This window comes from Dermacentor variabilis, chromosome 3, assembly GCF_050947875.1.
Source record: "Dermacentor variabilis isolate Ectoservices chromosome 3, ASM5094787v1, whole genome shotgun sequence".
NCBI lineage: Eukaryota > Metazoa > Arthropoda > Arachnida > Ixodida > Ixodidae > Dermacentor > Dermacentor variabilis.
The window spans coordinates 32110284-32124160 of NC_134570.1; the positions used below are offsets into that span (position 1 = coordinate 32110284).

General features: G+C 48.5%; 1 protein-coding gene across 1 annotated transcript in view; it reads right to left on the bottom strand.

Annotated features, from left to right (window-relative positions):
- Window positions 1–13877, bottom strand: part of RhoGAP1A (Rho GTPase activating protein at 1A) — a 183906-nt gene that overhangs the window by 26760 nt on the left and 143269 nt on the right. The window contains exons 2-8 of the mRNA XM_075684678.1: window positions 4522–4613; window positions 3597–3716; window positions 1819–2004; window positions 1222–1329; window positions 1054–1099; window positions 854–906; window positions 492–611 (exon numbers count right to left, since the gene is read on the bottom strand). Coding sequence (XP_075540793.1) covers window positions 492–611; window positions 854–906; window positions 1054–1099; window positions 1222–1329; window positions 1819–2004; window positions 3597–3716; window positions 4522–4613 — 725 coding nt within the window. The remainder of the gene's footprint in view (window positions 1–491; window positions 612–853; window positions 907–1053; window positions 1100–1221; window positions 1330–1818; window positions 2005–3596; window positions 3717–4521; window positions 4614–13877) is intronic.

A 13877-nucleotide genomic window follows, 5' to 3' on the forward strand; every position in this document is an offset into this window, starting at 1 on the left:
CAGGCCACTTTCAGAACTGAACAGTCAGTCTTGTAATGCCAACATCAACTGTCGTCGCACCGAAAGTTGGTCAAGGCTTTGTTGACCTTTTTAAGTGGCAGTGGCCTATTAGAAAGACTATAATGATCCCGTTCCGTCCCTATTCATTTTTTTCCATGCTTTTATTTTTGTCACACTTTTCTTCCCATATTTACTTCCCCTTTCCCTTCCCCTAGTGCTCTGGTTAATCTGGTTAACTCTGGTTAACCTCTCTGCCTTTCTCTCCATTTGCATCTCTCTCTCTCTCATCTAGGTAACAATGTCTATGACCTTAACTATTGCTCAAATGTCCTTGATGTACATCCCAAAACATCGCAGCCAAGGTGCAAAAATTAATGGTTTGCTATGTTTAACAACAGTTAACAAAAAATGAGATTTAAATCATAAGTTTATGAAGGATAGTTGTGACCGCAGTTTTTGTCTGGTAATGTGTTCGCTTCTAATATACTTACTGGGAACATGCTTTCTGGTGAGTTGAGCTTGAGTTCATTCAGAAACCGCTGCGTGAGCTTTAGCGCTGCCCTGAGGTTGTTGTAGTCATGATGGCTGCTAGGTATGTAGTGAAGAAGGTCCTGAACAAAGAAGAAAGAAAAATTACCACCTTAGTCCACATAATCGTCATTACAGCCAATGAAGAACAGCTTCTTGATAGAAAAAGAAAATGTCAGTCAGTAAACAAAGAAACAACAGCAGCAAGCTGTGGCTTGTGATAACAAAATAATCAAATGTGTGAGGCCTTCTGACAATAATTTAGAACTACAATGGACACGAAAATTCTGTCACAAACATCAGCAACAATGAATATAAAACTCACATGAAGCACCAGTGCATTTTTCTGCACTCTCGCCACTGGCTTGTGGAGCAAATCTGTAATGACAGATACATTAGTGTGCAAAAAAATTAGGCCACGAAACTATGAGAGATGATGTATTGATGAAATTTAGCTTTTTATGGGTCAAGCTTGATCAGCAGTTAAATTTAATATCAAAGCTGGCTCAGAGAACATAAAAGCACCTTCTAGTGTTGCTGGCTGCCCTTTTGATGTGTTTAACTTGATGTTCTGGAAAGAAAAGAAAAATGTAATCAACCCCTTATACTGAAAGAAGTAAGATAACTGTTTCAGCAAAAGAGCAAAACCTTCAGGGCATAAGATGTTCTCAATAAAAGGAATGGTAATTTCACCTTGAACAGCTCCTCAAACTTCATGTTTGATGCGTTACAGTGCCGCACAGTCTCGATGGCTTTGGAATAGTTCTCCAAGAACAGCTTGTAAACTTCGAGGCGACTTGCCTGTGTTGCAGAGAAAACAACGAGCAAAGAAAGAATTACATGCCTGAAGACGCTATGTCACCTACCGCTTAATATAATGTGGACAAAGTTGTAGTCAGTGTTTTAGGCAGTGTTGTCTGAAATCCCATGCTATGCAAAACTATGGACACACTCGCAAAAAACTTTGCAGGACTTCTCCCTATGTGTCACTGATAGCATGCAAAATGAAGTAACATTTATGTGACACAACAGTAGCATATTGGTGATTTTAGAAACTGCGCAGCTAAGGCCAATGATGCCTATGGAATTCTGTTCCATTTCTTATCAGAAATTGGGTTCAAACTTTATAAACAAGCATCCTCAGGTCGATCTTAAACAAACTTTTAAGGCACTATCTGTTAGGCCATGCTACCTTAGGCAGACAAGAGTTAAGCTTCAACATGCATGAAATCTACGCAGGACAGCTACAGCGATGACAAGAGGTGTGCAGACAGAGGCAATGCCACCCACCAGGAACTTAAAATTCTCGCCGATTGTTGGCTTGGCATCCCAGTTCTCGCAGTTCCTGCGCAGGCCATCCCGGAAGTTCTTGTGCGTCTCGTGCAGCTGCTCAATCTTGTAGAAAATAGTGTCGATTTCCTCCTTGGACAACACTGACTGGTTCGTTCCGATGGCACTGGTCAGGGCACGAGCGTACTGTAGGTAATGAAGAAAGTTGTTGGCTTTGCTTACTTGCTGATCATGACAAGCATAAACGCAAAGTAGCAGGGCTGAATGTGCCAATTAGTACAGTATATTTGTAAGCTTGGGTCAAACATTTTTTTTCCAATACGTGGAGGCAGGATTTCAACAGAATGTTGAAAGAAAAAAAAGAAAAACATTCACCGACGATTACGATACTCCCTAATTCGAAATTTGAGCGTAGCTCTTTTCATTTCGCGATATATTGGCTGGCACGGACAATCTGTCTCGTGCGGCACATTCCAAACGGAGCGAAGTGCGGCGCGACTGCCTCGCTAATGTGGAGATCGCGAGAGCCAGCGCGTGGGTGAAGCGTGGGCGCGATTCATAGCAGCCGCCGCCGACAGACCTCCCAGATGACGCGCGCTACTCTGGCGCCACCTCGTAGCCATCGTTGGCGCACTATGCTTCTCTTATCATGCTTTCGCCATACCCTCCTCCGCTTCCCGCCTCATGGTTCCTTTGCACCTTATCCGCTTTCCTCCTCGCGTCTTTCATCCCCCACTGGGCTCCGCAATCGCTTTCATCTTTCGCTAACTTTATTTCTGCCTCGCTTTCTCCAAAGAGAGGGCTTCTCTCTACGTGTCATTGCCTGGGACTCCCAGCGGTTTCGGCATCCCAGCTGTTGTTTCCTGGCCAGCACCATGGCTTCGCCTTCAGGCACATTCTCAAGTTCCTGGAGGACACGGGGCTGTCGTGTAAATTGTGAATGCGCCGCCTGGCTATCGCTGACAAAGGTACCTAATGGTACCGGGCTCTGCAATTACCTCGACCTTCTCTCTTTTCTTTCTTCTTTATGTTCCTCTCCTTTCTCCAAGGTGCTGAGTCATGCTCCCTTAAGGGTTGAAGAAAATAGCGCCTCTTCCTCATCGCAATGACTCTCTCTCTCTCTCACTGTTCTCGTTCGCTCGGTGCCCCGCTGCCGATGCCGACGCTTGCCGCAGAAATGGGCGCCTAAGGGCTGTGCTCTAAATAATCATGTACATGCAGAAATAACACTGCACTTTACGAAGACAACGTACTGCATAAACGATATCTGTCGAAGTATAAGCAGACATCGTAAGTAATGTTATGTGAACTGATAAATGGAGGTAAGGACAGAGCTTATAGCATGCTTGTCAAAATTCTAAGCTTTGGGCAAAAGATCACTTTCTGAGACAAGATGCTGCATTTACAGAAAGACTGTGGCAAAAAAAAAATGAAGAATGTATGCAGAACTAACACCCTCCTTACTTATCAATCAAGCCATTGTTGTATAAGCCAATATCCATGAACGTGTCAACACACATAATAAGCAACAGTATACAAGCTTATAAATGGGAGCAAAAGAACATTGCTTTTAAGTGAACCTGCAGCAGTAACACAGCATTGCGACACCATTTAAAACCTATTACAAGCACCCAAAGAGAGCTGCACAAATCCCTTTTGTCCCTTTTCTTGGAGTGAAACTGCACTTGTTGTAATGAAAACGATGACGGCAACTCTTTAAACGTAGCTTCGAGATGCACTGTCGCACAAACTGTCGTCAACTGATACAACTTGCTTACCTGATTAAGGGTGTCGAGGCAGTCCACGTAGGCTGTTTCACTTTCGATGATGCTGCTCACGATGCACTTGCACATGGTCAGCATCTCTGCCTCCGATGGGGAAGCCTCCTGGGCAGACTCCTGGCAATGATTGAAACACAGTGATAAGTAATCAGAGGTGGGTATGAAATAAATGTAGACAGGGTTAAATAGCATCACTATTGAGCAACAAACAGACCACAAGAATAACAAATTCAGAGGATGACAAGAAACTCACAGACGACGGATCACAAGGGGCTTCATTCACATACCTGCGGGCCGGGTTTTTTTTTTTTTTTTTTTTTTTTGAGGACTAATGGTTGTAACGAATAATTTCCCCACTTGCATGACACTGTAGTACATTGCAATACAGACAGTCATCCCCAGTGCAGGTAGCCACTGCTAAACACCAATTTTAATTAATTTCCCTAATCTTCACTTGAGATAAATATGCACCTTTGGCACTCTTTGGTCAAAAGCAAAAAACGTCATCAATTATCATCATTATACCAAAGCGTCAGAGATGGTCCCTAGAATTACTTGCTGGTCTCAATAACACGATCATGCTGCCTGGCTGCTGAGATGATTTGTCGATGTCTCTCAGTAAGATGCGCAGAAGAGGAAGGGCCTAAGGAACACAACTGGTCCACAGGTACGCATACAGCTGAATGACAACAAGACCTGCAAATTAATGAAGGCTTGACCGATTAATGTTTCTGAACTCTCTAGAAGCAGATGTCCAAAACATCTAATTGTAAATATTCCATCTGTGAAAGTCCAAGATGCACTCTGAGCACCCATAAACAGACGCACCCACTTTCTTTTTCACTGAAGCACGTATATCCACTTTATGATTGAGAACGAAAGGGAAAAGAGGATCTCATATGATTTGACCTTTGGTACTTACATCTTGCTCGCTGTCCCTGGAGCCCTTCTTCCTTGCCGGGGGCGTGCCAGTACTGAGGAAGGATGCAGACTCCACGGAGCTGCTGTACACACCTGCATAAGAGAAAAGAACAGAAAAATACTTTGTGAGAGACAACACCAGATCACTGCATAGAAATAGCAAGAGGCTGCGGAATAGACATGCAACAAGGTTAAGGAAACCCAAACAATATTATAAAACAATATATCACCCAAACAATATGACCCAGCGCGGTATCTGGACAATAACCACAACAAATTGTTGGCTAGGACACAAAAAGCTATTCTTTACTTTATTACAATGATTTGCCACAAAAGAAAGATACAAAAAAGTTTGACATTCTGCATTGTGCGAAACTGCAACAGTGTCTCTAGGAACGTGTTGCCAGTCACCTGGCCATTGGTTGGGCAGCCTTTTGATACATACAGACTTTACACTGGCATTTCTATGCTTCTGTATGAGTTGTTTGCAATGCATTTTTTTCATAAATTCAGTGTGCGCCGTCACACACACACACACACACACACACACACACACACACACATATAGATATATATATATATATATGCACATAAGCGGATGGTCTTACTGAATGCATATGCACTGAACAAATGCGAATCCGAAGCAATACCTGAAAACTGAATGGAGTTAGTTTTCGGGAAACCGAACCAGAGGGAAAGCAAGCCTAAAATTTTCAGTCCATATCTGAAGGTCACGTTGCTGCTAATGATGTTGCCTAGCCTAAGGCTGACTTCTGACCATCGGCCAGCAGATGGGCTGAGCGCATCAGCAGCCGCCCTCCGACCAGTGCGCCCGGCCAGGCCTCTTTCGCGAGAGCTACCACAGCTATGGCGGTCTGCGACAGAGGCACCGCTCCGCAGGAGATCGCGCACAGGCCCACGAGCGGGAGGCCACGGAACAGGGAGAGCCCGCTGCTCGCTTCCGTCTTGTCGTGCCGACCATAAATCACCGGGAGGGGACAACAGTCTTGGAACAGTAACGGGGGAGGGGCGGACGAAGAGGGTAATTCGCGCGGAGGCGTACGCATACGAGTTTTCTCTGTCAAAGTGCAAAAGCGACCAACTATACAGTCGAGTCCCATTTATTACGCTGTACAGAAGATCAGATACAGACGATCGAAAGCGCGCGCGAGCGCACCGTGCTTTACGAAACCAGAAGCGCCGCCTCGCGTCGTCGCACGAGATGCTGCAGAATACGTGCACGACGACTTCGAGGAACCGGCGCGGTGCGCGTGACCAACGGGAGCGACGCGAAGCCGCGCGCGACATCTTTGACGCGTACATTATTAGCAAGCGGAAGTTTTAATGACATTCGCTAATTCAGAACCCAACGTCAAAGCGTACCGATCGAATGGCCGGCTGCATTTACTTCCTCATGCATATATATACGGTGGCCGGCTACGTTCTGCTGTGATCAAAGTGACGAAAGCAGTGGCTTTGATGTTCACTACTGCGCAGTGGTCTCGGCCCGAGGCCACGCAATAATTGGTGCGCTGTGAACACCGGCGGCCCTTATTTTTGTCTCGTATGTGCAGACTCGTAACGTGGCGGGTTACTGGGCCGCAGGCGAGTACGCCATCGAGGTTGCAACCTTGTCACGAAGGGCGCCGCCCCGGTAGCTCGCCGAGGCGTTGGCCGCTGTTCGCCTACGCGTCAGCGTGCCTCGCATCACCCGCTGTGGCGCGCCTACGCACGCGGCGTTCTCTTCTGACCTCGGGGTCGTTAGCACACGCACAGAATACCCCTCCCCTCCCGTTTCGCAGTCGTCAAAGAAACGAGCGTCGATCGGGGAAACGTGTATATTGGGTAACTGCCGTAACGCGGCCTTACTGTAGCTAAAGGCAGACAGGATCAACCTGTCTGTCAGGGGACTTGCAGGAGCGGGTATTCCTAAAGCCCAGCAAAAGAGTTCCTGGTAGGTATTCACTTTCGGGAATACCACCGGATGCTACCACTCTCACGAGACTTCGCGTCACTCGGCATCAAGACACGTAAGCGTCTAAGGGAAACGAGAGCGTTCTGTGCCGAGAATATTCCTCCAGGCAATAAAGCAAGTATGGGCGATTGTCGCGTTAGCTTAGTAGTGAGTGAATGGACCACAAGATGGGGCAGGGAAATCGGTATTTCGATGAGGCAAGACGACGGATAAGGGAGGGACAGCGCACGGCGTATTATTCAGCACGGCCACGCAAACAGTGGACGTATCGATTACCTTGAGGAATAAGCGCGTGGGGTGCAAATCAAACCGCGCGCAAAGTCTGCGCCATCCATCTACGCATACGACCCTGGAGAGAATGAGGCGTATTTCATTTCAATATGAAAGAGGTATAGCGAGACAGGACGTTTACACACACAGCTCTGCCGCGCACGTAATATTACATTATTGAAAAAAAAAAAACGAAATCGCGCTAGAGCTTGACCTTGGAACAACCCAGTGGCTGTGCGATGCGTTCGAGAACCCGCGTACGTATACGAGCTACGAAATTCGCTTGCCGCTGCTTTCGTTAACACAAAACGTGATCTAAGCGCTGGTGCAGTGCCATTGGCGACGAAGCGAGTTAGTTGCCTGGGGACACTCTGCGAGCCATAGCAAAGGTAAGCGTTTCTTTTTCATTTTTTTTTTCCCAGGGGCATCGCCATATTGCGTAGGCGGGGCTCCATTATAAGCGGCCCGCTCTCTAGCCATGCTGGCTTGGATGAATGCTGTGTGGCAGCTAATACAATAAAGCTAAAGAGCTGGACCATCTCCAAACGGTTCTGCAGCACGCGACGGCAACACATTCAAGCAACGCCGCGCCGGCTCGCACAGGCCAGAGAGGAGGAGCTTGGTTGGCGGCGCGCCGGTTGCCGCCCGATAGAACGCTCTACCGCGTATACCGGAATACCGGAAGCACTCCTGATGACATTTCGAGACGTTGCGATAAAAGCAATGCACGCTAGAAACGAAACATGTTTCATTCGCTCAGCTTCGCATCGCACGACTCTTCGCCGCCAAAGATAATAATAATAATAATAATAATAATAATAATAATAATAATAATAATAATAATAATAATAATAATAATAACAACAGTAGCGCCTAGGCATCAACGCTTTGTGTGTTCGCTTCGCAATCCCGCATCCATTTTATGCCTCCTTCAATATCAACAAGCCTGAAGTATAGGAACGCGTTAAATTTTGCCTTGTTTGCCAGTAGGCGCATATTTCTACCTTTGACTCCTACTTTGTCGTCTGCCCGACTCCCACCTGCAACATTCTGGTACAATCATCGTCGTACGCGCGGCAAACTGCCCTCAAGATTCGTTCCCGCGCTCGTGGCGTCGGCCCCACGACGCCGAGACTCCGATCTCGGCGACAAATTTCTTCGATCATCACCGTGCACAACGACGGATCATTATCCGGCTGCTACAACCCTATATGTAGCAGCACTCAACAAGCACAACGACACGAAATCAAATCGATGAAAAGGGCAGCCACGCACGCACGCCGCGCGTGGAACTGTGAAAGTGCGAGCGGTCTCCGACAGCGCATCCATCCATCGCGTCCGTTAAGCAAATTAGGCGCCTTTCCAGGCGCGGCGTGCGTATAATAAAGACCCCGCAAGCCGACAGACAGGCCGTAATCAATATGCTAATTTACACTACAGCTGCCACGTATCTCTCCTTACCATGTGCACCGCCTCAAACCCCCCCCCCCCCCTCAACCCTTGAGACAATAAGCCATCAGTATACATAATGCGCTTCACGCATCGCTGCCGAACGACTGTGTTTTTCTCTCTTTTATTTTTAATCACGCCGGCGACTTATAGACGCCCATGGGATGCTACGCAAAGGGGACCCAGCGACTCTCTCTCTTGTGATCAGAAAATGGAAATGCAGAAAAGCCTCGCGAGTGCTTGCGGCCCCCGCGGAACAACCAGCAAACTTCGCTTTCATCTAAACGGCTCCCAAGGCGAGCGTCGGGTAAGGACCTTAGCGTCGGGTGGGTGCTGAATGGCGATGCAGCGGGCCCGAAATTGGACGCCGAAAGAAAAAAAAAATGGAAGAAAGGGAAAAAAGAAAAAGGAAAACACCGAAGAATGGCAGGAAAGACGCGAGTAACTCGAAAGGGAATGCGACGCACAAGGGTGCTTTGAACCGGGTGGTCGGTCCCGCCTCTCATCAGAATGCTCTTTCATGCGAGAAGACGATTACGGGGACGCCGACGACGAGGCGAAGGCAACGTGGGGGAAAGGGAGCTAGAAAACAGTCTTCGCTTTGGGAGCGAACTTTAAGCGGACAAAAGCGAAGCTGCGAAGGAGCGCCTGAAAAGCTGGGCAAACGGAGGCGCAAGGGCGACGTCCTCATTGCGCGATCATCGCCTCGGTTACTTTCTTCACTTTCAATCGTTCTAAGCGCCACAGGGGAAACGGAGGAGCTGGAGCATTGAAAGGAAGATACACTGTAGAGGCAACATTAGGTTAGAATTCGCAATTCCTTCGCTATGAGCTGCATGCACCCCATTTCTGACTTTTATACTGTTCAAAAGAAGCAAATAGGCGACGTATGACCAGACGAGACGCTTGGTTTGCCAGAACAAAGCCGAAAAACTTTCTCTTTATATTTCGAGGATGTGTTAAATCGTGGCAATCGTTTGTTTTGGCTAGATATACCCTCCGCCAGTTTCCTTATAGACGTACGGAACATGACTAGTTACATAAAAGGCTTGGTCTACGTATGTTTGAAACATCTCTATCCTGACTCGGAGGTGCCGGTTTCAGAACGTGTGGATGACATCGGTTTAGGCTGATAAAGTATCGTCCAAAAACTATTTTCGTTAATTGGAAACAAAGAAGTCGATTGGTAAAAGAGAAAAATAAGACCAAACTTCAGTATTTTTGAACTTCGCGCCGAAATAACAGCGCCGGTCCGTCGCGCGAATTCACGGACATCAATGCATATGTCGGACGTTGTGACGCAGTAAAAGTTATCGAAACTTCCAAAGTTGAGTCTCGAGCTCCTTTAGAACACGATGTACACAACAGTAAGCTTGCTGCCACTCGTACCAACGGAGCTATTGTGACTGACGGAAACATCTGTCTGCCGTCGCAACTTCTCGTGTGACGTGACAGTCATCCCCTGTTCTATATATAGCGAAAAATTCCGATGCTAGCGCATGCGCGTGAATGCGCGTGGTAGGTATAGTTTTTCAATATATAAGCCCACTTGCAAGCGAGCGTGTGTTCCGTCCCGTCTCTTTCCGTACAACTTCTGCACTCAATCCTCTTTGCGAGATACGATGTGCAGCCCATCTTCGCACATAGAAACTAAGATGGGATTGAGCATGCAGACTCCGCTAATATCCGTGGGTGACGTCACGGCGAAATGGGGTGCTATTCTGGGCAGTCGTCAATTTCCACCACATTGCCCCATTCTGTAACGGTGGCATTTTGAGCCAACCAGAGCTGACAATGTGAAGAAATCAACAATGCGCGGGAACGCCAGTCGGTATCGCCACCCCTGCCTTTCGCAATTGCGTCATATCCGGTTCATAAGGCGTCCTCTCGCGGTAAGAATGACTTTCGCACTGCAGAAAGATCATTTATGCTAATTACACGGCTCAATTTATTTTTCTCTCTCCTGTCCCTCTAAAATACTGACCGGATTTTCACCCGTATCTCGCAACTCGATTAAGGCAGTCCCACTTTTCCCCGGTCGGGCCCCGCTCCGATCGCAGAGCAAATAAACATCTCCGGCCTGCCCCGACGTCATCATCATCCACTCCGCATTACCGCGGCAGCGGCTCGGTTAGCTGTAGCCCGGTTCCACAGCGCGCGCCTGCCGGCGACGCTTCTTCCTGGTTCCCGGTCCTTTGTGCTTTAATTTAGCGCGAAACCCGTTCGCCCGTTCCGCTCCCCCTCGCCCCATCCGTGGAGATCGGCAGGCGCAATAAAAGAAGACGAGCCGTTCTTGTTTACGTTCGCGCCGTCGGCGACGACTGCGAAAGCGTGCGCCGCCGCGCTCGCGGATCCTTCCTCGTCGCATATAATAGCCGACGCGGTTGTAGTATACGTCCGACGTCGTCCCAATTTTAGCGGCTGCGGGCGAGCAAGCATTGAAAAGCGAGCGCAACAAAGCGAACGGCGAGAGTGAAAAAAAGAAACAAAGGGATGGCAGGAAGTACCAGAAGTGGAGGAACAGATCGGTTCCGCAGGCCAACATGACGATCTGGCTCTCTGTGTGAACCTGCGCCGCTGTTTTCCGCCACGCGCACTGCCTCTCCACGTTGCATTCCTTGCAATCGCGATTAGACGAGAAAAACCGGGCGATAGTTGGCTATAGTCGGAGACAGAAAACGTGGTGGAATTCGGCTGCCGCAAGATCTTCGGACAGCAGCCGACAACGGGTTGTCCCGGCTTTCCGCGGTGCTCGTCTGTATCTGCTCACGGCGTTCGCATGCAACCACTTGTTCCCAGTGGGCCTCCATGTTTTCGAATTTCGCCATGTTGGCGATTTGAGCGAATCGGGGTGGGCGCAGCCGCCGTGTCAGCCAATCTGAGCCGACACGATGGCGAATTCACCAGCCTCCAGAAAGGGATCGTTCAAGTGACGTCACCGCACCCCATTTTGTTGTACTTTTCCCAGCTTCCACAGTGCTTCTGGAGATAAGCGGATCGCGATAAAGCGCTTTTCACCATGCTGGCTATACAACAAGATGGCGGCCACGATGACGTCAGAGCATACCTCCTAATAGCAATACGCGTGCTCGCTCCCGTTATCATCCTGCAGGCGCCAACACCACTTTAAATGTCCTAAAGTAATCGTCATACACAAAGCGCCAATCCCGGCCGCCTTCTTGCGGGACGCATAATAAACGCCCTTCAGATCGACGTTCCGGGTCGTTCGTACATAAGCTGGCTCGACTCGCAAGCCGCGCGTCTTCTCGGAACTGGAAGTGTTTTAACACGACAGCACAATGGCATTGGACGCGTCTGCCTGCATTTACGTGTACACGCACATAAATGCACAAATGCGTATACATTCTCAGCGCTCGCGCAGCGATGCAGAGCAATTGCGCTGGGTGAAATTTCGCAGGACGCCAAATAGGAGCGCGAATGCTGGTCAGGGCTGTGTCCCTGTAAGTTATGACCTTTATCTCCCTTAATCAGCAGCCGTGTAAGAAAACACTGCCTCGGAACGGGCGCGAGCTCACCCGCTCAGTTAGAAGAAAGGGACGCGAACACAAAGCGTAATGAGCTTAGGCGGGGACACCGAGCGAAGACACGGCGCAGTACAGAAGATGAGCCCGTGCAGAAAGTGGCTTCCCCAACCCGGAGAGAGATTGCAGAACATTAGGGAGTAGGGACGAGTTGCCTGATCTTTGGTCGGCGCACGCAATGGGGCTACAGGAAACGGAGCCTCGCCCGTCCGTCGAGATATCGCGAGACTGCGAGAAACGTCCCGGGGGCTCGTCGTCTTGCTGGGTGACCCGTTTCTGCGACACTGTATAGCCAACGGCACCAGACCGCCTTAAACGAGGCGGACGAATGAACACGGACTCGGAGTTACGCTCCATATAGGAATATCGCGAATACTCGGGTACAGCGCGAAAAGACGCGAAATGTTTGTTATCCAATCTCACCCCGCATCTTTTCGCGTCGTCCCCATGTATTTCCGTAGATGTAGGTATACCAACAAGCTCAGTTTGCAACCCTTCTGCAGTTCTAAATGTACACAAACGAAGAAACACGATCAGCTGCATTAGCTGATCGCGTTTGAATTATTCATAAGCTGCATTATATATTCGTATTCCAGAAGCAAAAAAAAAAACGTATGTACATAGGATCCACGAAAAGTAACAAGGAATAAAAATATAACGATACCATTCACGCAAGCTTCTTCACAATCAGAACTGTTTCCTCGTTTTGTCGTGGTAAAGCAACGTTGCCAAATGCATCCAACCGTACGCTGAAAGAATCGACTATTGCATCTCCAGCTTCCTTTCCTAATTTTAGCGCGCCAACATTTCAACCTGTTCAAACAACGGTGTAACGAAATGAAATTATTAACGTCAGAAGACACGGTCCGATGGTAGAGATGAATGCATCCGGAGATTATGTCATAACAGTTGGAATACCGTGCTTTTAAGACATCGAGCCGGGAAAGCGGGCTAATCGGTTTTCTTGCGTGCAACGATGACGTGAGTCTTCATCTGACCTTCCCAGTGGCATTAGAGTTTATTATAAAAGAGGGACGGGTCGTAGTGTGACAGTTCATTTAGAGGGTGTAGGGTAGGGAACTTGCACCAAAGTTACTATACAGACGGAACGCTGCTCTCGCGACAAAGAATCCTCCGTTGACACGTCTGTACTACCGCTGCACGCTTGGCTTATATAGGTCTACTTTGCTTCAATATGTGGAGGTCATGCTCAAATGCTCCCGACTAAGCTTATTTCACTACGCCACAATCTATACTCGGAATGTCAATCGGTTGTAGCATAGATTTGCGATACCACGATAAATCCCGCGTTACAGGAAGAAGCACACACACCACTTCTTCTTTAAGCCTCGTTCACCACAGGCACGCGTTGCACGGTAAAGACGCGCATACATGCTCCTTTTGAGAGCGCAACACAAAGGCAGCAGAACTAATTCAGCAGTAGTGACAAAGCAAAGCCACTTTACACACACACACACACACACACACACACACACACACACACACACACACACACACACACACACACACACACACACACACACACACACACACACACACACACACACACACAAACACACACACACACACACACACACACACACACACACACACACACACACACACACACACACACACACACACACACACACACACACACATACACACACACACACACACACATATATATATATATATATATATATACACGCAGACAGCCAGACGGCCGCCCCAAATACACACGCACGGCACCGGAAAAGATATGCCGCACCTTCCTTCCGGGCCGCGAGAGATGAACGACTGGCTGTTGCGTCTGTACCTTGGTACAACAATGCCGCGCAGCGGTGTGGAAGCTACTGCTATCTTCAAGCATGACCTCAGTGATCGCACGTGGCGTTGTGCCCGCCTGCACCGCCCGATATCGTAGGTCGTAGCTCAACTGCGCTTCAACCTAACAGCTAGAGGTGCTGCTGCGCATACACTGTGTTCGTGTGCAACGTACATATCGGCGCCCATGTCGTCCGCTTTCGGGAAAGGTAAACGAAGCACGCCGATGAGACACAAGGCGAGAACTCGAAGTGTTTTGCAAAGTCCAGGAATGAAGGAGCAGAGAGAGAGAGA